At 42.5% G+C, this 25207-nt stretch overlaps 1 protein-coding gene across 5 annotated transcripts in view; it reads left to right on the forward strand.

Moving 5' to 3' along the window:
- The window catches only part of RALGAPA1 (Ral GTPase activating protein catalytic subunit alpha 1), a 243755-nt gene that overhangs the window by 180027 nt on the left and 38521 nt on the right, over positions 1 to 25207 (forward strand). For all 5 annotated transcript variants that reach the window (XM_073638956.1, XM_073638952.1, XM_073638954.1 and 2 more), the window contains 4 exons: positions 1193 to 1316; positions 1523 to 1678; positions 10921 to 11079; positions 15526 to 15653. In XM_073638956.1, coding sequence (XP_073495057.1) covers positions 1193 to 1316; positions 1523 to 1678; positions 10921 to 11079; positions 15526 to 15653 — 567 coding nt within the window. The remainder of the gene's footprint in view (positions 1 to 1192; positions 1317 to 1522; positions 1679 to 10920; positions 11080 to 15525; positions 15654 to 25207) is intronic.

Genomic DNA, 25207 nt, shown 5'->3' on the forward strand with positions numbered 1-25207 from the left:
TGGGGATTTTCTTTAATCTGGCATTTGATAATCCGGAATCTGATTATTTACTACTTGTTTCCTAAAGAGAACTGGATGACCATCTTAACCCCTTAATGAACATCAATACTCCTCTTTTTTCTTCGTCGCTCGAAGGGTGAAAATACAGCGGCTGTTAGCAGTATACTATTAGTCAGCATTGGCCACGATCTGTGTTTGTTCTGATCATAGCTGTTTAACCCCCTAGAAGCCTCTCTCAATGGCGACAGCAGCATCTACATGGTTAACAGAGGGAGGGGTCGCTCACTTTTATGCCCATCGACACCGCGTGATCGCGATCAAATGGTTGCCATAGCAATGAGCCCAAGTAATGGCAGTCGGGGTCTGCGCTACACAGATGACGTCACGCCAGGCAAGGGAATCAAACACCATGCAGTGGAAACTGGAAGCTCAGGACATTCGTACAGCTCCTGTCCCCGGCCAGTGAGCAATGACCTAGACCGGAGTTTCTCAAAGTGCGATGTGATCCTCTCATTTCTACTTATGACCATAGGAAATCTATTAGGTCCTGGTCATACCAGATGAAGGAAAATGTTCTATAAATTATCAGTGAATGAGCAGAAAAAAAAAATCTCTAGTGCATGTGATGAGTTTTCCTTGCAACTCGAATTTATATTGCCCTTTCTTCCCTTAGGTTTTAAAGGGAACCTGTCAGCAGGTTTTTGCTATGGTATCTGAAAGCAGCATGATGTAGGGGCAGAGAGCCTGGTTCCAGTAATCTAACACTTACTGGGCTACTTGCTGTAGTTTTGATAGAATCCCTGTTTTCTCTGATGTAGATGTAACAGTGGTCAGAATTCTGAGCTCTGTATAACCCCGCCCACATCTCTTGATTGGCTGCTTTCTGCCAATGCACAGTGTACACGGGAAACTGCCAATCAGTGGTGGGGGCGGGATACTCAATTAACTGGACTGCTTGACACCTGACACCTAGTCCTGCAGTGATAATCTCATGCTGATAAAACACTGATTGTATTGAAGCTACAGTACACATCCTAATAAATAACACACCCCGGAATGAGTCTCTGCACCTACATCATGCTGCTCTCTTATTACGTAGCAAACACCTACTGAAAGTTCTCTTTAAAAAGTGCTTAATTTTGACTTGTTTTTCCCTTTATAATTTTTTCTTTTTTATTTCTTTCTTTCTCAGCCGTGAAACCCACAAAATAGCGGTTTTCTACATTGCTGATGGGCAGGAAGACAAGCACTCGATACTCTTGAACACTGGCGGCAGTCAGGATTATGAGGACTTTGTGGCTGGGCTTGGATGGGAGGTAGGTCTCCACTTTAGTGTCTCTTAGTATAGATTATTTCCACCTATAGAGTCCTGTCCCTAATGTGTGTGCCCAGAGTATGACATCGTTTTATTTAACGTTTCGCTGTACTTTTTATAAGAATTCATATTTTTTATGCTTATCTTATAATTACAAAGATGATCTTTGGTAGACGGTTCACCAAGTAATATATGATGTGTCTGCAGGTGAATCTGGCTAACCACTGCGGCTTCTTGGGGGGGCTCCAGAGGAACAAGAGCACTGGACTGAGCACCCCGTATTTTACCACTTCTATTGTAGAAGTCATGTTTCATGTCTCCACTAGGATGCTTTCTGACTCGGATGACTGTTTAACAAAAAAGGTAAGCGTTAAATTACATGTCGGGACTTCAGATTTTATAGCTAATAGAGGAATTGTTGATTTCATTCTTGAGGGCAACCTGTAATATTGCTGGCTGGCTGTCGATCATTAAGTAGGACTGCCCACTGAACTCAAACTTATATGCATACAATCTTACCCAGTGGGTGGTCCTACTCAGTGATTGACGATCTTCCCTGTATAATTGTGCATGTAGAGACAGCTGTCAATCACTAAGTAGGACCGCCCACTGGACTCATATGCAGACAAACACCCAGTGGGAGGTCCAATTCAGTGATTGACAGTCTTTCCAGTATGGCTGTGCATGCAGAGAAATCGAATTGATAAATCTTGTGGTGATTTTTCTTACGTCTCCTCATCCCTATTGTAGAAGTCACAAAACACGGATGTGTGAATCAGGCCTTAAAGGGAATCTATCAGTATGATCAACCCTCCTAAGCAGTCTATATGAGCATGTAGCTCATAGGAAGCTGAATAAAATAACACCTTGATATCTGCGATCTGATGTCTTATTCCAGAGAAATCCACATTTTTCTTAATATGTAAATGAGCTGTTAAGATCTATGGGCTGCACATAGATCTCCCTGAGAATCTGCCTCCAGAGATTATTTTACATGTAAGGTGGCGTTACCAGTGTGAGACATGTAATGAATGACAGACTGATCTACATGTCTCACACTGGTAACGCCACCTTACATGTAAAATAATCCCTGGAGGCAGATTCTCAGGGAGATCTATGTGCAGCCCATAGATCTTAACAGCTCATTTACATATTAAGAAAAATGTGGATTTCTCTGGAATAAGACATCGGATCGCAGATATCAAGGTATAAATTTATTTAACTTTCTAGGACCTGCATGCCCATATAGACGGCTTAGGAGGGTTTCATGCTACTGACAGATTCCCTTTTAATCATATTTGGAAACTTTTCTGCGATTATGTATTTTTGAGTTTCTGAGTAATACAGGAGGTGTAGCTTCATACTATTTTGTAAAACAAGCCTGCCATATGAAAAATTCCTGCAAATGGAAAATAAAAAAAAAATTGGAAGTGTATGTATGTGTTATATTTAATATATATATATATATATATATATATAATTTTTTATTGTTTTATTTTACAATTTCATTTTTTTATTTTAGACTTAAGCTTAGAATCTCCCAGTGTTGTGTTCTTTTCATGTGATTAATGCAGATCCACTGGGTGAGCCGGGTGCTCGCTGGGGTCTAGGAAGCATCAAGCACCCAGCAGTTTTTCTGCATAAGTATTTGCTTTTGATGCTTGCCGAAAAATCCACATTAGTACTAACAAGTCTGTGATCTTGGCCCTTGTTAGGGGTGCGCATCCCCCCCACCACCCCCCAACTCCTCCACACATGCATCTTCTGAGGTGTTAATCCAGTCAGTGTGAACTGTAATGAGCGCAGGCTGGATAGCTGGGGATGCAGGAAGTGGGAACCGCTTGACCTCAGCATGGAGTTTAATGCCTCTAATTAAATTAAAGCGATGGAGTATTGGTATCTGGCCATGCCTCGGGCTCTCGCTGTGCTCCATGGATCCTCCTGTCACATACAAAGACAACTCCATTTCCTCATCATTACAGTAAGGAAAAATGATCTGAAGGAAAAGCCTTACAAAGCCATATGTCCAGACCACTTTCTCTCTGTACATTGGACATCTTGTAATCCTGTTAGTACTGTATACCACTTGTATGTGTAGTTGCAATTTCATATCTGTCACCAGATATCATAATACAAACTGCATAGATTACTAAATCTAGACCTATGCGGCTGGTTTGAAAATCCATGTCAGGACGGCTGAATAATCCGCTATGAATGTTTAACTCAATCTCCACCCACCTAGCCTGATTGAAAGATCCCCAGTGTCCCTCCTCCCTGCTGAGATCTCACACTGCTCAGTTCAAGCTGCAGCTGTCAGTCCGGCTTGGAGGGCAGAGACTGAATACACTTGAAGTCCTGAGCTATTTCATTCTATAGCTGGACTCCTAAAATTCTCATCTAAATATCAGGATTATACAGGCCTTTTGCCATGGATTTTCAATGTAAATACACTAGTCTCATCAGATCTGAGAGGTCTATGTCTTTGCCCATGGAAACGTGAAATAGAACAGTCCAAAACCCTTTATCAATTGAACTTAGGGGTTGCTGGCACCGTGGAGCTGCTTTAGTTGTCCCCATCTGGCTCCTATGTGGAGGAAACTTTCTGATCTCTTGTGTTTTTTATTCCTTTGACCAACAAAAGAAGAGTTAATGAGTTAAATGGGATTTTCTTACAAATGATAGCTATCACCTATCCACCTGATAGGTAATAAAAATCTGCTTACTGGTGGGCCACCAAGTGAGACCCCCCCTACTGTTCATTAGAACCAAGTCCCAGGTTCCCCCTCATGACCGCAGTGAGGAGTATGAATGGAGCAGTGGTTAATCATGTGCTGTGACCCTCCATACAATGTCTATAAGACTGACAGAAAAGCCAAGTGCTGTGCTCTGCTGTCTCCATAATGGAGCATTAACACAAATGATCGACCAACGCTCCAGTCTGAGTCGTCCTCACTGCAGTTGTGCGATGAGGATGAACGGGGAGTGGTGCCCAGGACCTGCTTTCTGGTGATCGGTGGGGCCCCCAGTGATCAGACACTTATCATCAGTCCTGAGAACTGATGATAATGGAGATATTTGTCCATTGTGGGAATAACGACTTAAATGCATGTTAGATTTGACACCATTGTATTCTCTGGAAACTGCTATAGTGAAGTTTGCAGTCCGTTTGTGTTTAATATCTATTTGTAGACTTGAAGCCTCTGTCACTCCAGCTCTATTCCTCGCCTAGAAACACCTTCTCCTGCTTGATGGCTTCTTTGCCTGAAGTCACACAGCATAGAGGCTGCTAGTCAAGCAGTAGGTGGCGGTGCTGGGTAGGGAATAGAGCTGGAGTGACAGAGGCTTCTGATCTACCATAGCTCTTCAGCCTCATTTGCATAATTTCTCAGTAATGCAGGAATAGACTGGCCAGGTAAAGGTGTTGCTGGGCTTATCTTTGAAAGAGTTACGTGCAGATATAAATAGTTTAGGGTGTGAAATCCTTCTGACAGATTCCCTTTAAATGAGGGAAAAAGAAGAGAAACACATAGATCCTTCTTTATGTATATAGTATTGGCCATCCTGTTTATCTAGGCTTCCAGAAGTACAACATTATCATTATTTACTCTGCTGACTCTGTCCCAGTCTACACAGTAAAGCCGAAAACCAGACATACAGTCATATGAAAAAGTTTGGGCACCCCTATTAATCTTAAGCTTAATGTTTTATAAAAATTGGTGTTTTTGCAACAGCTATTTCAGTTTGATATATGTAATAACTGTTGGACATAGTAATGTTTCTGCCTTGAAATGAGGTTTATTGTACTAACAGAAAATGTGCAATCTGCATTCAAACAAAATTTGACAGGTGCATAAGTATGGGCACCTCACCAGAAAAGTGACATTAATATTTAGTAGATCCTCCTTTTGCAAAAATAACAGCCTCTAGTCGCTTCCTGTAGCTTTTAATGAGTTCCTGGATGAAGGATGAAGGTATTTTTGACCATTCCTCTTTACAAAATAATTCCAGTTCAGTAAAGTTTGATGGTCGCCGAGCATGGACAGCCCTCTTCAAATGATCCCACAGATGTTCAATGATATTCAGGTCTGGGGACTGGGATGGCCATTCCAGAACATTGTAATTGTTCCTCTGCATGAATGCCTGAGTAGATTTGGAGCGGTGTTTTGGATCATTGTCTTGCTGAAAGATCCATCCCCTGCGTAACTTCAACTTTATCACTGATTCTTGAACATTATTGTCAAGAATCTGCTGATACTGAGTGGAATCCATGCATCCCTCAACTTTAACAAGATTCCCGGTGGCGGCATTGGCCACACAGCCCCAAAGCATGATGGAACCTCCACCAAATTTTAATGTGGGTAGCAAGTGTTTTTCTTGGAATGCTATGTTTTTTTGCCGCCATGCATAACTCCTTTTTGTATGACGAAACAACTCAATCTTGGTTTCATCAGTCCACAGGACCTTCTTCCAAAAAGAAATTGGCTTCTCCAAATGTGCTTTTGCATACCTCAACCGACTCTGTTTGTGGCTTGCTTGCAGAAACGGCTTCTTTCGCATCACTCTCCCATACAACTTCTCCTTGTGCAAAGTGCGTTGTATAGTTGACCGATGCACAGTGACACCATCTGCAGCAAGTTGATGCTGCAGCTCTCTGGAGGTGGTCTGAGGATTGTCCTTGACTGATCTCACCATTCTTCTTCTCTGCCTTTCTGATGTTTTTCTTGGCCTGCCACTTCTGGCCTTAACAAGAACTGTCCCTGTGTTCTTCCATTTCCTTACTATGTTCCTCACAGTGGAAACTGACAGGTTAAATCTCTGAGACAGCTTTTTGTATCCTTCCCCTGAACAACTATGTTGAATAATCTTTGTTTTCAGATCATTTGACAGTTGTTTTGAGGAGCCCATCATGCCACTCTTCAGAGGAGATTGAAACAGGAGAACAACTTGCAAGTGGCCACTTTAAGTAGCTTTTCTCATGATTGCATATACCTGGCTATGAAGTTCAAAGCTCAGTGAGGTTACAAAACCAAAAAAAGTGCTTTAGTAAGTCAGTAAAAAGTAGGTAGGAGTATTTAAAACAAGAAAATGATAAGGGTGCCCATACTTATGCACCTGTCAAATTTTGTTTGAGTGCAGATTGCACATTTTCTGTTAGTACAATAAACCTCATTTCAAGGCACAAACATTACTGTGTCCAACAGTTATTACATATATCAAACTGAAATAGCTGTTGCAAAAACACCAATTTTTATAAAACATTAAGCTTAAGATTAATAGGGGTGCCCAAACTTTTTCATATGACTGTATTAGTTTACTGTGTGTGCTACAGTTGACTGTGTGAAAAGTAGAACTTTTTATGATAATTTTTATGTCTAGAAAAGTAAAACAAAATGTTAATAAAATCTGTTTTTTGGTGATTGGTTGTAGCGTGTGACCTCCTCTGTTCTCTGACATTCACCCGCTTTATTAAAAGCTTTAAGGACGCACTTCTGTGATTTAGGAACAGTCGGGTACAGAACATTTATGCGTTACTACTTCTATGCCAGAAAATAGATATCTCCAATTGCGGCGCATTCCTCGGTGCTTCACCTTCGCAGCTTCCTCTTTCATGGCTCGCTTTGCTTGTGATGGCGTCTAGAGAGCAAACATCCGTGCACAATACAATGGAGCTAGCAGACAAAGTTCTGCCTTAGATTAGGACCTTATTGGATCAAAATTGCATTTAGTTTTGCCTCCAGGTTCCATTTACTTCACATTTCTCTTAGGTTCAGTTAATACAAGGTCTGACAGCACAAGACACATCACAGGAACCCAAACGAGACGATGATGTTACCCAGCAGGACATATGCTGGAGATAAAGTCTTTCTCAGAAACATTTTAAGAGAAAGCTGATTGCAATTGCGTTTACAGCATTGTGGCCTGTGACCACGGATGGAGCGAGCATCAGTCACCCAGGTTAATTCTACAGATGGATGGGTGAGGTCACTGCACCCTACAGCTCGCAATGCACGATGGATAGAATAGATGGTTGAGAAGATTGGAGAAAGACACCGCTTCATCAGTCATAACCTATAATCCTGACATGGGAAATATTCAAGGAAACTATGCAGTAGATATTAAAAGTCTAAACACCCCCTGTTTAAAAAGCCAGGATTTTGCCATGTAAAAAAATAAATCATACCAAGAAGAATTTCAGAACCTTTTCCACCTTTAATGTCACCTATAATCTGTTCAATTCATCTTAAAGATTTACTGAAATCTTTTTGAATGGAAAAAGATAAATAAAGTTCTAAAATAATGTTTGCATAAATATTCACACCCTTAAACTAATACTTTGTTGAAGCACCTTTTGAATTCATGACATCATTGCACATCTAGAATTGGCAACCTTTACCCACTCTTCCTTATAGTAGCTCCAAATCTGTCAGATTGTGAAGGGTATCTCATATGTACAGCACCCTCTTCAGGTCACCCACAGATTTTCAATTGGATTCAGGTTTGAGCTCTGGTTCGACCATTCCAAATCTTTGATCTTCTGGTTAAGCCATTTTTATGCTGATTTGAAGATATGCTTAGGGTCATGTTGAAAGCTGAAATTCCTCTTCAGCTTTTCAGCACAGGCCTGAAGGTTGTGTTGCAAAATTGACTGATATATGGAGCTGTTCTTAATTTCTTCAACCTTGACTAAAGCCACAGTTCCAGCTGCCAAAAAACATCCCTAAAGCATAATGCTGCCTCCACCATGCTCCACTCTGGGGATGATGTTCTTTGGGTGATGCGCAGTGTTGGCTTTGCTCCAAACATACCTTTTGGAATTATGGGCAAAAAAATTCAACCTTGGTCTCATCAGACATAACAAGCTTTCCCGCATTCTTCTGGTAGATCTGATGTAGGTTTTGGTAAAACATAAGCGGGGCTTGGATGTTTTTCTTTGTAAGAAAAGGCTTCCATTCTTGCCACCTATGTATGTTCCCTAGAGATATTTTATTATCTTTTGGGATACAAATAATGTAAATATATATATATATATACACAGTACAGACCAAAAGTTTGGACACACCTTCTCATTTAAAGATTTTTCTGTATTTTCATAACTATGAAAATTGTACATTCACACTGAAGGCATCAAAACTATGAATTAACACATGTGGAATTATATACTTAACAAAAAAGTGTGAAACAACTGAAAATATGTCTTATATTCTAGGTTCTTCAAAGTAGCCACCTTTTGCTTTGATGACTGCTTTGCACACTCTTGGCATTCTCTTGATGAGCTTCAAGAGGTAGTCACCGGAAATGGTCTTCCAACAATCTTGAAGGAGTTCCCAGAGATGCTTAGCACTTGTTGGCCCTTTTGCCTTCACTCTGCGGTCCAGCTCACCCCAAACCATCTCGATTGGGTACAGGTCTGGTGACTGTGGAGGCCTGGTCATCTGGCGTAGCACCCCATCACTCTCCTTCTTGATCAAATAGCCCTTACACAGCCTGGAGGTGTGTTTGGGGTCATTGTCCTGTTGAAAAATAAATGATGGTCCAACTAAACGCAAACTGGATGGAATAGCATGCTGCTGCAAGATGCTGTGGTAGCCATGCTGGTTCAGTATGCCTTCAATTTTGAATAAATCCCCAACAGTGTCACCAGCAAAGCACCCCCACACCATCACACCTCCTCCTCCATGCTTCACGGTGGGAACCAGGCATGTAGAGTCCATCCGTTCACCTTTTCTGCGTCGCACAAAGACACGGTGGTTGGAACCAAAGATCTCAAATTTGGACTCCTCAGACCAAAGCACAGATTTCCACTGGTCTAATGTCCATTCCTTGTGTTCTTTAGCCCAAACAAGTCTCTTCTGTTTGTTGTCTGTCCGTAGCAGTGGTTTCCTAGCAGCTATTTTACCATGAAGGCCTGCTGCACAAAGTCTCCTCTTAACAGTTGTAGAGATGTGTCTGCTGCTAGAACTCTGTGTGCCATTGACCTGGTCTCTAATCTGAGCTGCTGTTAACCTGCGATATCTGAGGCTGGTGACTCGGATAAACTTATCCTCAGAAGCAGAGGTGACTCTTGGTCTTCCTTTCCTGGGGCGGTCCTCATGTGAGCCAGTTTCTTTGTAGCGCTTGATGGATTTTGCAACTGCACTTGAGGACACTTTCAAAGTTTTCCCAATTTTTCGCACTGACTGACCTTCATTTCTTAAAATAATGATGGCCACTCGTTTTTCTTTACTTAGAATTTGTATTATGGCAAGAAAAAAGCAGCTTAACAGTCTATTCAGTAGGACTATCAGCTGTGTATCCACCAGACTTCTGCACAACACAACTGATGGTCCCAACCCCATTTATAAGGCAAGAAATCCCACTTATTAAACCTGACAGGGCACACCTGTGAATTGAAAACCATTTCCGGTGACTACCTCTTGAAGCTCATCAAGAGAATGCCAAGAGTGTGCAAAGCAGTCATCAAAGCAAAAGGTGGCTAGAACCTAGAATATAAGACATATTTTCAGTTGTTTCACACTTTTTTGTTAAGTATATAATTCCACATGTGTTAATTCATAGTTTTGATGCCTTCAGTGTGAATGTACAATTTTCATAGTCATGAAAATACAGAAAAATCTTTAAATGAGAAGGTGTGTCCAAACTTTTAGTCTGTACTGTGTGTATGTATATATATGTGTGTGTGTGTGTTACTTAAAAAAAAAAAAAATTCACAATAAGACACAATTATTTAGTATAATTGTATTTTTTTTTCACATGAATTAGATAAACTTCCTCCTCAAAACACCTGTAATGACTCCCATTTAGAACATGAAGAAAAAACATGTTTCTCTTCTTCTAGCATTTTCAATTTCTTGATTATTATTTTCCTTTGATGTCACCATTTAGGCTTCCTCTTTTCTTCATCCAGCTTTTCCTAACCCCTGAATAGTTATGCAATATATAAAATTTAAAGGGAATCTGTCACCAGGTTTTTGCCATGTGATCTGAGAACAGCATGGTGTAGGGGCAGAGACCCTGATTCCATCTATGTATCACTTAATTTACTGAGTGTAGCAGTTGTGATACAGATTTAGCAGTGCTCAGAATGGTGAGCCCTGGATAACTCCACCCACACCACTGATTAGCAGCTGTCTTTGTACAGTGTGCATAGACAGAAAGCCACTAATCAAGTGGTGTGGGCGGGGTTACGCACAGCAGTTGACCAGGAGGCAGGAGACACCTAGTTCTGTGGTGATAATCTCATGTTGATAAAACACTGATTTTATTGAAACAGTAACAGACAGCCTAGTAAGTGACACAACTCTGGAATCAGGGTTTCGGCCTCTATATTATCTGCTCCGATCTCTAGATGCAGGAATGCCGTCCAGTTGTTTTCAGTACGTCCTCGTAGACCAGTGTGTGTACAATCCAGTTATAAAAGTTTTCTCGTTGAGTTCAGCATGCTCCATTTCTCACATTCACACGTTATTGTCTGCCTGTCCTTACCGGGCTTAACGCAGCAAAGTAGATTACATTTTCCCTGGCAAATTAAATTTCATAACAGCTGGCTTTCATTTTTATTCTCATTCACTTTTTAATGTCCCTTTCAATTTCCTTTCCCTCCACAGCTTCGTCACCTCGGCAATGATGAAGTCCACATCGTATGGTCAGAGCACAGCAGAGAGTATCGCAGAGGCATAATACCCACCGAGTTTGGGGATGTGCTACTAGTTATCTACCCCATGAAGAATCACATGTTCAGCATCCAGATTATGAAGAAACCAGAAGTAAGATTCACGTCTTTTCTTCCTCCCAGACACAGTAAGGTGATAAATACACTCCTTTCTCCCGGAGTAAACTTTACACAAAGAAGAGGTACTTTGCTACCAGTCTCGGTATCACCTTTAGCCTGAGCTCCACCAGTTTCTAGCACCAAACGGAGGTTTTCAACTCCGGGCTCAATTCATACTTTACAGGCTGCAACTTCCACATGTTTCTCTGCATCTCCATCAAACAGACTTCTCAGCTTCCCTAGGTGACCCATGCAGTCTCCATTCAGAGAGAGACTCTGGCTTGTCTCCTTCTCAGCTACTACTCACATTTTGACTGGTCACTCACCAGCAGCACACTCCACTCTGCTGAACGTCTCCAAAAGACAAGCTTCCAGGTAAACACAGGCCCTGGTTCTTAGTCAAAGCTAACCAGGTGCAGCTAACTAAGACCTGCAGTGCTAGGTTTTAACCCAGTCCTACCTGGCTTTCCTACAATGCATAGTAAACTGATCCAGGGGTCTTCTGTAAATCTTAGAAGTGTTATTGTTATTAATATATTTATTACTATTATTTTTAATGTTTTATTTCTATTAATATATTATTGTTTTTGTTTTATCATTTTTACTGATATTATTTTTATCAATTCACTTGTATTATTTATGTGTGTGTATGTATGTATATATATATATTTATATATATTATATAATATACAGTACAGACCAAAAGTTTGGACACACCTTCTCATTTAAAGATTTTGCTGTATTTTCTTGACTATGAAAATTGTACATTCACACTGAAGGCATCAAAACTATGAATTAACACATGTGGAATTATATACTTAACAACAAAAAAGTGTGAAACAACTGAAAATATGTCTTATATTCTAGGTTCTTCAAAGTAGCCACCTTTTGCTTTGATGACTGCTTTGCACACTCTTGGCATTCTCTTGATGAGCTTCAAGAGGTAGTCACTGGAAATGGTCTTCCAACAATCTTGAAGGAGTTCCCAGAGATGGTTAGCACTTGTTGGCCCTTTTGCCTTCACTCTGCGGTCCAGCTCACCCCAAACCATCTCGATTGGGTTCAGGTCTGGTGACTGTGGAGGCCAGGTCATCTGGCGTAGCACCCCATCACTCTCCTTCTTGGTCAAATAGCCCTTACACAGCCTGGAGGTGTGGTTGGGGTCATTGTCCTGTTGAAAAAATAAATGATGGTGCAACTAAACGCAAACCGGATGGAATAGCATGCCGCTGCAAGATGCTGTGGTAGCCATGCTGGTTCAGTATGCCTTCAATTTTGAATAAATCCCCAACATTGTCACCAGCGAAGCACCCCCACACCATCACACCTCCTCCTCCATGCTTCACGGTGGGAACCAGGCATGTAGAGTCCATCCGTTCACCTTTTCTGCGTCGCACAAAGACACGGTGGTTGGAACCAAAGATCTCAAATTTGGACTCCTCAGACCAAAGCACAGATTTCCACTGGTCTAATGTCCATTCCTTGTGTTCTTTAGCCCAAACAAGTCTCTTCTGCTTGTTGCCTGTCCTTAGCAGTGGTTTCCTAGCAGCTATTTTACCATGAAGGCCTGCTGCACAAAGTCTCCTCTTAACAGTTGTTGTAGAGATGTGTCTGCTGCTAGAACTCTGTGTGGCATTGACCTGGTCTCTAATCTGAGCTGCTGTTAACCTGCGATTTCTAAGGTTGGTCACTAGGATAAACTTATCCTCAGAAGCAGAGGTGACTCTTGGTCTTCCTTTCCTGGGGCGGTCCTCATGTGAGCCAGTTTCTTGGAAAGCGCTTGATGGTTTTTGTAACTGCACTTGGGGACACTTTCAAAGTTTTCCCAATTTTTGGCACTGACTGACCTTCATTTCTTAAAGTAATGATGGCCACTCGTTTTTCTTTACTTAGAATTTGTATTATGACAAGAAAAAAGCAGCTAACAGTCTTTCAGTAGGACTATCAGCTGTGTATCCACCAGACTTCTGCACAACACAACTGATGGTCCCAACCCCATTTATAAGGCAAGAAATCCCACTTATTAAACCTGACAGGGCACACCTGTGAAGTGAAAACCATTTCCGGTGACTACCTCTTGAAGCTCATCAAGAGAATGCCAAGAGTGTGCAAAGCAGTCATCAAAGCAAAAGGTGGCTACTTTGAAGAACCTAGAATATAAGACATATTTTCAGTTGTTTCACACTTTTTTGTTAAGTATATAATTCCACATGTGTTAATTCATAGTTTTGATGCCTTCAGTGTGAATGTACAATTTTCATAGTCAAGAAAATACAGAAAAATCTTTAAATGAGAAGGTGTGTCCAAACTTTTGGTCTGTACTGTATATATATTATATAATCTATATAATATAATATATTGCAGATACAGCTCTGGCATATATTAAGAGACCACTACACAGTTTTCTAACAATCCCCATCTCTACATGTCTGACAGACATTCCATTCCAGTGTCAGTTGTATTCCAACCAGGGAACACCTCATTCTACTTAATGTGCTTCTGATTAGGTGATCACCTGAACCAAAACTTATGTAACGAGGGAATGTATAAAAAACACTGCTGTGGTCTTCACAATCCTCTTACAATAGGACAAGCTGGATGGCAAAACAAGTGCTAGGAATAGCCCAAAAGTAATTTGAATGAAAAAAAAAACTTTTAACCGTGTCAAAGGAGTTGAAAAGAAAAGTCTTGAGTGAGGAAAATAAGGGCTCAATTCTGGCTTTATTAGCAGAGGGATACAGTGAGCGTCATGTTGCCTCCATCCTTAAAATTTCGAAGACGGCAGTCCATTACAAGGTTAAGCAGCAGACATTGGGGACAACAAAGCTACAGACCGGCAGAGGGCGAAAGCAACTCTCCACTAACCGGGATGACCATCATCTTATTCTAATGTCACTCAGCAACCACAGGATGACATCAAGTGACCTACAAAAGGAATGGCAAATGGCTGCTGGGGTGAAGAGCACGGCAAGAACAGTTCGTAACAGGCTCCTAGAGGCCTCAAGTCATGTAAAGCTAGAAAAAAGCCTTTCATCAATGAGAAGCAAAGGAGAGCCAGGCTGAAGTTTGCCAAAGACCATAAGGATTGGACCATAGAGGACTGGAGCAAGGTAATCTTCTCTGAGGAGTCTAATTTTCAGCTTTGGCCAACAACTGGTCATCTAATGGTTAGACAGAGACCTGGAGAGGCATACAAGCCACAGTGTCTTGCACCCACTGCGAAATTTGGTGGAGGATTGGTGATGATCTGGGGATGCTTCAGCAAGGCTGGAATTGGGCAGGTTAATCCTTGAATCCTTGAAAAACACTTGCTTCCTTCTGCTCAGGCAATGTTCCCCAACTCTGAAGACTGTTTTTTTCCAGCAGGACAATGCCCCATGCCACACAGCTAGGTCAATCATTGTGTGGATGAAGGAGCACCACATCAAGACCCTGTCATGGCCAGCCCCACCACCAGACCTGAACCCCATTGAAAACCTCTGGAATGTAATCAAGAGGAAGATGGATAGTCACAAGCCATCACACAAAGAAGAACTGCTTACATTTTTGTGCCAGGAGCGGCATAAGGTCACCCAAAAGCAGTGTGAAAGACTGGTGGAAAGCAGCCAAGACGCATGAAAGCTGGGATTAAAAATCATGGTTATTCCACCAAATATTGATTTCTGAACTCTTCCTGAGTTAAAGCATAAGTATAGTTGTTTCTAAATGAATAAGAACTTGTTTTCTTTCAATTATTTGAGGTCTGAAAGCACTGTTTCTTTTTTATTATTTTGACGATTTCTCATTTGCTGCAAATGAATACTAAATTTTTAGCTTTGAATTTCGGAAGCATTTTGTCAGTAGTTTATAGAATAAAACAACAATGTACATTTTACTCAAAAATATATATTAGTATGTAGTATATGTGTATTATATATATGCACACAAATATATAATTCTCCTTGTACGCAGGAACGACTTGCCAAAGCTAGACAGAATTGGCCACGATTGCACAGGAATCTTTAACTACCCTAGATACAAATGCTCACATTTTCAGAGAAATTGCATTTCATGGAGAATTAGTCTCTTAAGCGTAGGTTCTTGCATTGTACATACTGTTGTATACTTAGCTGATGGATGCCAAAAAGACATCCTGTTAGCCACCATTAGGTATATAAGGCTACTTGAATATGTCTAATTATATGACGGGAGCTTTCCTGGCACATTTTCAAAATTGACACTACAAATCCAGTGTGGTTCATTGGAGGGATGGAGGCCCTGACCCTGACATATTAATACACCTTAGAATTGTTTTCAGATTTGTACCCAAAATTTTCCCGAAGTGAAACTTCCCCTTAGTAATTCAGCCTGACTAGAGGCCGATATGGCCCATAATTATTACTTATTCTGCAGGTAGCCTTTTGTTTGTAAGTTGTTTCAACGTCACACTTTTTTCCTGCAGATCCCGTTTTTTGGACCACTTTTTGATGGCGCCATTGTGAATGGTAAAATACTTCCAGGCTTGGTTCGGGCCACCGCCATCAACGCTAGCCGAGCACTTAAATCTCTCATCCCGCTGTACCAGAACTTGTATCCTTTCTGCATACGGTAACGGTGAAGTGTCTGGGTGCTGGAGATTACACCGTCTTCTCTCCTGTGATACAGGGCTAGGGCTGTGTGTGTTGTCATTGCTCAAATTTGATGTGTCTGACTTCCTCAATTACAGGGACATGAAGAGAGAACAGTCCCAGTTATAACCTGTATGGTCCTATAGTTCTCCACTCAGTCTAGAAATGATGGAATTGAGCCGGGCAACCAGAAATGCATTACTGGAAGGCGCAATAACTTGTCTCCTGATTCTTTGATGTTGATGACCTATCAAAATCGGTGGTGGTCCGACAGCCAGCACCCCCACCGATCAGCAAGATGTAATAGTGTATGGCCAGCTCTGTACACTGGTTATCGGTCGTTCCTATTTAATTCAATAGGCGTCAAGCCGCCTTTCTCGTCAATGGCCGCTAAGCCGTGTACAGAGCGGGCTCCTCCACTCCATATACTTATACATCTTGTTGATCGTGGGGGGGAACAGGTAATATCCTAAGGAAAGGTCATCAATGTCAAAATAGTGGAAAATTCCTTTAACTCTCTGCATAACATCTAAAATATTGGCCCTATAGATGGTAAAGGGTGGATCAGGCATCACTGATCGGACAGTATCAGAACGTGTATGGACACAACCATTAACTCAGTTATCTACTTACAGATACATTTCCAGGAGGAATAACAGAGGATCGGCACAACATGGGGTTGCATCGTTGTTTTCTGAGATATGCAGATATTCACGAATATCTGCAGGAGAGCGGACATGTCTGTCACGCTAGGTATGGGGAGAATCCAGCGTATAACGGTGGGAAAAGAGGAGGGAACCTTCCAACTAGGGAAAAGGAGAGTGGAGACCCCTAAACAGATCTAACGACAAACCCTGACTCCCCTATAGACCCAAAATAGGTTCTGCACCTATCGCCGAGCAGGAAACCTGGCCCTAGCTGACCTTAAGGCTAGGCCCTAGGTAGGGATCGGGAGGGGTGAGCAGTAAGTCAGCCCCACTACAAACTAAAGTACACACTGGGGAAACAAACAGGGGAATACACTTACAGTGTCTACAAGTAGTATTCAACCCCCTGCAGATTTAGCTGGTTTGATAAGATGCAAATAAGTTAGAGCCTTCAAACTGCAAACGAGAGTAGGTTTTATGAACAGAAGCATAAATCTTACAAACCAAAAAGTTATGTTGCTCAGTTGAATTTTATTAAATTTTAAACATAAAAGTGTGGGTCAATTATTATACAACCCCTATGTTTAATATTTTGTGGAATAACTCTTGTTTGCAATTACAGCTAATAATCGTCTTTTATAAGACCTGATCAGGCCGGCACAGGTCTGTGGAGTTATCTTGGCCCACTCCTCCATGCAGATCTTCTCCAAGTTATCTAGGTTCTTTGGGTGTCTCATGTGGACTTTATTCTTGAGCTCCTTCCACAAGTTTTCAATTGGGTTAAGGTCAGGAGACTGACTAGGCCACTCCAACACCTTGACTTTTTCCCTATTGAACCAGGCCTTGGTTTTCTTGGCTGTGTGCTTTGGGTCGTTGTCTTGTTGGAAGATGAAATTACGACCCATCTTAAGATCCTTGATGGAGGAGCGGAGGTTCTTGGCCAAAATCTCCAGGTAGGCCGTGCTATCCATCTTCCCATGGATGCGGACCAGATGGCCAGGCCCCTTGGCAGAGAAACAGCCCCACATCATGATGCTGCCACCACCATGCTTGACTGTAGGGATGGTATTCTTGGGGTCGTATGCAGTGCCATCCAGTCTCCAAACGTCACGTGTGTGGTTGGCACCAAAGATCTCGATCTTGGTCTCATCAGACCATAGAACCTTGAACCAGTCTGTCTCAGAGTCCTCCAAGTGATCATGAGCAAACTGTAGACGAGCCTTGACATGACGCTTTGAAAGTAAAGGTACCTTACGGGCTCGTCTGGAACGGAGACCATTGCGGTGGAGTACGTTACTTATGGTATTGACTGAAACCAATGTCCCCACTGCCATGAGATCTTCCCGGAGCTCCTTCCTTGTTGTCCTTGGGTTAGCCTTGACTCTTCGGACAAGCCTGGCCTCGGCACGGGAGGACACTTTCAAAGGCTGTCCAGGCCGTGGAAGGCTAACAGTAGTTCCATAAGCCTTCCACTTACGGATGATGCTCCCAACAGGGGAGACAGGTAGGCCCAACTCCTTGGAAAGGGTTTTGTACCCCTTGCCAGCCTTGTGACCCTCCACGATCTTGTCTCTGATGGCCTTGGAATGCTCCTTTGTCTTTCCCATGTTGACCATGTCTGAGTGCTGTTCACAAGTTTGGGGAGGGTCTTAAATAGTCAGAAAAGGCTGGCAAAAGAGATCTTTAATCCACACATGTGAAGCTCATTATTCTTGGTGCCTGAACTACTTCTTAATACTTTAGGGGGACCAAACAGAATTCTTGTGGTTTGAGGGGTTGAATAATAAATGACACTCTGAATGAACTTTTAACGTTTTAAAAAAAAAATTTGCTGCAGTGCATTTCCCACTTCCAGGCTGATCTACAGTACAAATGTCACAATGCCAAGTTAATTCCGCATGTGTCAACCAGCTAAATCTGCAGGGGGTTGAATACTACTTGTAGGCACTGTAGCTTCAAGATGACACCAGAGAAAGAACGACAACAATCCACGAAGGAACTCCAAGGTAATTCTAGTCGACTACTAGAATCCCAGGCCTGAATAGGTAAAACACACTCTCACCAGCAACGCTGAGGATCTGAGTGTATTTAAGGACACATCAAAGAAGTGCTGATTAACAGCAGAAAGGTGAGGATACCTCAGGGTCCTAAAGGGAAAGGTACAGTCCCAAGCAAGGTGAGGATCACCGCTGGGTCCTAAAGAGAGAGGTATCATAAAAGGATCAGTGAGATGTTTGTAAGGCTAAACGCAGCGACCTTCTACAGCAGGACACCGTATGACTGTCTGTCAACCCTGACAATGTTCTTTTTAATGATATTGTCTAGTTTTTGCACATTGTTCAGTATTTTGGGGTTACTTCCAAAGCAAGGCTTCTGTTTACACAATTTTACTGGGGATATATATATATATATATATATATATATATATATATATATATATATATATATATATATATATATATATATATATATATATATATATATGTGTGTGTGTGTATACGTGTGTATATATATAGATATAGATAGATAGATTTTATATATGTGCTCCCTTTACAGTGATGGCCGCATCAGACTATCTGACCAAAAAGACTTCTCTGGGAGTGAGCTCTGACTTTTAAGGTGGGAGTTGGGCGATTTTGGGTAATTGGGCGTAAGCATACTGTGTTGGCAAGAAATGAATAGTGGAAGAAGAAAATCAGCTTTTTCTTTTTTTTTTTTTCGAGACCTGGAGCCTTCTTAATAAATTGAGAGTCAAATAATAAGTCTTTAAGAAAAAAAATGAAAAAAAAAAAAGATAATTGTGCTCGTCGGAGATCTTCCCTCCCTTTCTTCTGAAACACAAACATTGCAGGGTTTTTAGGCAGATATTCAGCTATCCACTGTTAGGGGAAAAAAATAAAAATTGCCAGCCCCCTTCAAGGCCTTGGTTCTAGTGGTGTAAGAGTTTTAACAAATGTGTATTTGTGCTCCTGAGCGAAATAGGCCGTTTATTGATCGCAAGTTGCTTCTTGGATCAATCAGGCAGAATTACAGCAATCTGTCTCTATCACTGCCCGTGGCTCTGGCTCTGAGGTCCCTCGCCCTCCCCGAGCGTGTCCTTCTCTTCCAGCGAGCGTGCCAGCTCTTTCCCAACCTCTAAGCTGCTGCATTTAGTCTCCAGTGCCCACTTTTAACAGCTGCCTCCTGCAATTACAGCGTGAAGGTACAACAGGCAGCGATCTGAGGAACAATTGCTCCTTTCTGGAGTAGCCGGAGATGCTTTGGTGTCAGCCCGTTGTGTATTACTTACCTGTTGATAGATGGGTTATTTTTTCCTCTGCGATAATTTCTTTAAAAGCCTCAGAGTTCAGCAAAGAGCCAGGCTGCATTGTCGCCCCTCACCTTTCTACGGCATTATTTCTGGGACTGAAGGGTTCTGACCCCATTACTTTTACTGTACCGGATAGGACTATGGTCAGCGCCGTCACTATGATACTCTATTAACTGTTTCTTTTCCAGGTGGGCCATGTCTTACAGAAGTTTTAATTGCGGCTTATTTTTGTCTGCATCTATTACAAAGTGACTATTGGGCAAAATAATTTTGATCCGTGTCATTTAAGTAAGGCCTCGTTCAGACGTCGCGTACGAGAAAAACTGACCAAGTATTTTGATCAGAGTTTGATTAGAGTGACATCAGTTTTTGGTAATGAAAGGGTCTGATTGACACATTGTCATCACTAAACAAAAGAGCTAGGTGTCCGCTTATCCCATATACCCAATGTCGTTAGCATTTCCATTCATGCCATTTCTGGGGCATCTGAGAGCTGTTATTTGTAGCCTAGGAAGGTGTCATTAGGCAAACCTGTTTCCCGGCTATTAACAGCTCACAACTGTTTCGTTAGCCGCTGCGTCCCCACGAACAGCAACAAGCAGCGCTGTGGACGCAGCTTATTTTTGCTGCGTCCAAAACGCGGTGTTGTAATACCCCAGTTTTGTAGTCAGAACATGTGAATCCACCGCACATAATGACACTTCAATCAGTCAAAATCTGCAGCGGAGTCTGGCTTGTCCACTATAGAAATTGACATGCTGCGGATGAGTTTGGGTACGTGGCCATGATTAGGAGCCGCTGCGTGTTTATGTTACAGCATAGTGGATGGGATCTCTAGAAATCACATGTCCACTATGCGTGCATCTGAGGCTGCAGATCACCCTTGGACACTGACATGCGGAGCGTCTTTCAGGACCGCAGCATGTCAAATTCTCTTGCGGAGTCGCTAGTCTCCACAACCGAAATTTGACCACTAGAAAGTATTGAATGCAATAAATCCGCATGGTTCAGTTAACATATGTGGATTTACCTGCGTTCAATAGAATGCAACGTTTTGGACGCAACAAAAAAATGCTGCATCCAAAGCGCTGCTACGTCCGGATCGTGGGCACATAGCCTAAAATTAAAAAAAAAAATGGCTTGGGCTCCCACCTCATTTTTATAACCAGCGGAGGGAAAGCCGACCACTGGGAGCTGATATTAGTAGCCGGGGAAGGGGCCATTAGCCAATAATGTTCCCTGGCTATTAATAACAGCCCACAGTAGTTTGCTTAACCTTTACTGGCTAGATTACAGGGGGACCCCAGAAAAAAATTGACATAGGCTTCCCCTATAAAATCTAACCAAAAAAGGCTAAACAGACAGCTGTGTGCTGATATTAATGGCCAGGGAAGGGACCATGGATCCTGTCCCCCTCCGCGGCTAATATCACCCCTCAGCAGTCCCAGAAATGGCTCATCCATAAGATGCGCCAAATCTGGTGCGTAGCCTCCACTCTACCCACTGCCATGTAGTGGTGGCAAGTGGGGTAATGGGGTTGGGGTTCATGTCAGCCTTGTATTGGTGTCTGAGATGAAATCCAGGTTAGTAATGGAGGGCGTCTATAAGACGCCCCCATTACTAACCGCTTAGTAAGGTTTTCGCTGCTTTTTCAATAAAAGACACAGCCAGAATAAAGTATTTTAATAAAATAAAAATACCCACGGTTTTAATCATTTTTTTATTGCACACCCAGTCCCCGAATCCCTCGACCTTCTATAAAAAAAATAAAAAACAACCATATCCCTCACCTGTCCGCCGTCACGACGTAATCCAGTTTGTCCCTCGGCTATCCGGGTCACTTCTACAGCAGCGACCTCAGCAAGCACTGATGTAGAAGACAGCAATGTACATTGACAGGAGTGTAAAATCACTCCTGTCAGTGTACATGGCTCTGCTGCAGGAGTGAGCTCACTTAGGTTCATCAGCTGAAGATCAGCTGATCAGCCCCGGTGACCTCAGCATCAGTGGTACGTGGGAACATTCTTGAGAATGTTCCCACGCAGCATCGGTGCCGTAAAGTGAGGTCCCGGAGCTCTCAGCTGAGAGCTCACGTGACCTCAGGTCCTGGCAGTGCAGCGATGTACACTGCCGGGAGCGAGCACGCTCCCTTCAGTGTACTGCCGGCCTGATCACATCGTGAGGACCAGGAGGACACCGGGGGGCGCCGGACAGGTGGGAATAGGTGTTTTTTTTGTTTGTTTTTTTTTTAACTTTTTTTTTTACACAGTTCGCAGCCCCGGCTCGGCTGAGGACACTACGACTCAACAGCGAGAGCGGTGCGGCTGAGTAATCAGCGGGAGCGGCGGTCGGATGATGGGAGTAGTAGTCTTCCCCAGTAGACCCGGGTATCTCTCTATGTTCTTTTTTGCAGCGTATTTTACCCATTTACTTGTCAAATACGCAGCAAACAACCGCAGCATATCCGCAAATATATTTATTCTTGCCGATTCGCTGTGGTTCAGTTAAAGTCAATGCGCGGGAAACGCTGCAGAAACGCTACATAGAATGGACATGCTGCGTATTAAAACGCAATGACAATCCTGAGCGGAGAATTCCGCATCATGTGCACAGCACATGCTGGCAGATGGATTACATAGCGTTTTTGATGCATTTCCGCGCGGAAAAAAATGCAGCGAAAACACTACGTGTGCACTTAACCTTATAGAGCAAAACCTCTTTATAGAGCAAAGCCTCTTTAGCTCAGCAAGATTTTGACAGGCGAGAGTCTGCTGAAGCTCACCTCAAGCTGAAGCAAGGGAATGGAAAAATTTAAAGCACATAAATGAAAAAAAAAAACAAACAGATCCTTATAAGGTGAGGGTACTCATTTTTTATTTCTTTTAATATGCGACATAGTGTCAAACACCTTGCAGATCAGGGGGGAAATCCGGGTCCTGAGACCACCACCGATCACATAAAACACTTGTCATATGTGTGCTGCTACCGCAGAAGCGCACTACTGCGGCAGAAGCGCACTACTGCGGCAGAAGCGCACTACTGCGGCAGAAGCGCACTACTGCGGCAGAAGCGCACTACTGCGGCAGAAGCGCACTACTCCGGCAGAAGCGCACTACTCCGGCAGAAGCGCACTACTCTGGCATGAGCGCACTACTCTGGCATGAGCGCACTACTCTGGCATGAGCGCACTACTCTGGCATGAGCGCACTACTCTGGCATGAGCGCACTACTCTGGCATGAGCGCACTACTCTGGCATGAGCGCACTACTCTGGCATGAGCGCACTACTCTGGCATGAGCGCACTACTCTGGCATGAGCGCACTACTCTGGCATGAGCGCACTACTCTGGCATGAGCGCACTACTCTGGCATGAGCGCACTACTCCGGCATGAGCGCGCACAGCACTGAACATGATCAATGGAAATTTTGTTAGCCTGTACACCATTCTGTGCGTGCTTGTGCACTAGCAGTGTATTCCTGCTTCCCGAGCAGTGCACATCTGGCAGGTTTCGTGAGCAATTGGTGGGGGATCTCCTGACCCTCACAGATGTGCAGTGCTTTTCAGGCCTCGTCACATATTAGAATAAATTAAAAAGTTTAGGTACCCTTTAAAAACATAATAAATAGATCTTAAAGTAGATGTGAAAATTTATACCAAAATTTGGGTCATTTACCACAAAAAATAAAGCTCACTAACCATAGAAAAACTGCCCCAATGAATGTGATCTCAAATTCCAAAAACAATTGGTTGGAATCAGTTTTCATCTTCCGTAGCCCTTTCACAGTCTGCCATTTAATCCAAGTTAAAAAGTTTGTTTAATTTTAAAGCCTCATTTATTCTGCTAGAATTATTACAATATATCCTGCCATGTGACTAGTGGCGTAATTTCGGTGCTTTTTTTTCCCTTGACCATTTGTATGTATTGAGCTATAATTTAATTATTTTAGTGTTACCTTTGGCAGTGATTATGCTGCGCTTTGCATCTTGGCTTGTGCGCTCTGTGATACCAAATCCTTACATGATATTAAAAAAAAAAAAGGATTTCCCATTGGAGCGAGACATTATTCTGCTGAAGCTTTGTGGTCCACTCACATCTGCTGCTGACAATAGGAAAACAAGGTATTCCTCATTTTTAGGCGTCCAATGCCATTTTCACATTGCCATGCCCATGACAAAGGCATGCACAGTTTGCAGAGATGCTTCTCTCTCACAAGCCCAAGAGGCCAGCCATTCGCAGTGGCATATGTTACAGCCAGATAGCAGCGCTTGGCTTGGTCTTCTTGATGAGAACCTAAATCTGCGTCTTTGTTCTTGCAGACACCAATCAGGGGCAGCAGGAGCTTCCTCTCAGTGGGAAGAGATGACCGCCAGGGTTCACAATAGTGGCATTGTGCTGTTGCAAATTTCTCAAAACAGCTTGACAGATCCTAGAAGAAGGGCGTCAGAGAATGGGAGAAATCTGTCTCCCTGCACCATCTGCAGGTTATAACCTGGGACTCTACACATGCTGGCAGAAACCAGGGAAAAATCAGATTTGTGATCATTATGAAGGCTTGGATTGGCACTGAAATCTGTTCTCTTGCTGCGTTGCACATTGACCTTTCATTTGCAGTAGGGAGTATACATAAGAGGCTTATTTTGCTAAGGTCACAACTTTACTAATGTTCCTACCTATTACAGTTAGGGCTCATTCAGAAGTCCATTTTCTCTGTGTGTTTTTCCACAAATAGAATTGTACCTATGACAGGTTATGATTTCGTTCACATATTCGGATTTTTTGGTCGAACCGAGAAGAGACTTTTCCAATATTGATCCAAGTGTCTGATCAAAATCTCCAGTGCAAGTCTATGGGTCCATGAAAAAATTGGACACCACTCCAATGTCTTCCATGTGCTGTCTGTTTTTCATGGACTGTTTGATAGGAAAAGCTGGGTAAACTTTTTATCTTTTCTCATCCAAGAAAAACTGCTGAAACTCTGATGAAACTGATGTCGCTTTGCTGAAACTCTAATGACGCTCTGCTAGAACTCTGATGAATCACTGATGACGCTCTACTGAAAGTGAATTTCTGATGAAACTGATGACACTCTACTGAAACTCGGATGAAACTGATGACGCTTTGCTGAAACTCTAATGACGCTCTGCTAGAACTCTGATGAATCACTGATGACGCTCTACTGAAAAGTGAATCTCTGATGAAACTGATGCCGCTCTGCTGAAACTCTGATGCCGCTCTGCTGAAACTCTGATGAAGCTCTGGCGGCACCCTGCCAAAATTCTGACGACGCGCTGCCAAAACTGACACACTGATCAAATTATAGTGATCCATATATAGTATTAAAAAATATACTTAGATTTTAGCTGATGGATAAGAGAAAAACAGACCCTTTTTTCTAATTCTGAGCGGCCTCTTTTATTCATTTTAAGTAAAGAACTTAAGGTATCTAGATAGTCTTCTAGAGTTTCCAGATAGCGCCAAGGTGCGGCTGAAGACCACAAGCAGGAGCCAATGAGCACCTAAGTCTACTGCAAACTCCAGCTCTCATTGGTCCCAACAC

Source organism: Phyllobates terribilis, unplaced genomic scaffold (genome assembly GCF_046119375.1).
Source record: "Phyllobates terribilis strain yellow unplaced genomic scaffold, ASM4611937v1 Scaffold_7__3_contigs__length_470593459, whole genome shotgun sequence".
Lineage (NCBI taxonomy): Eukaryota > Metazoa > Chordata > Amphibia > Anura > Dendrobatidae > Phyllobates > Phyllobates terribilis.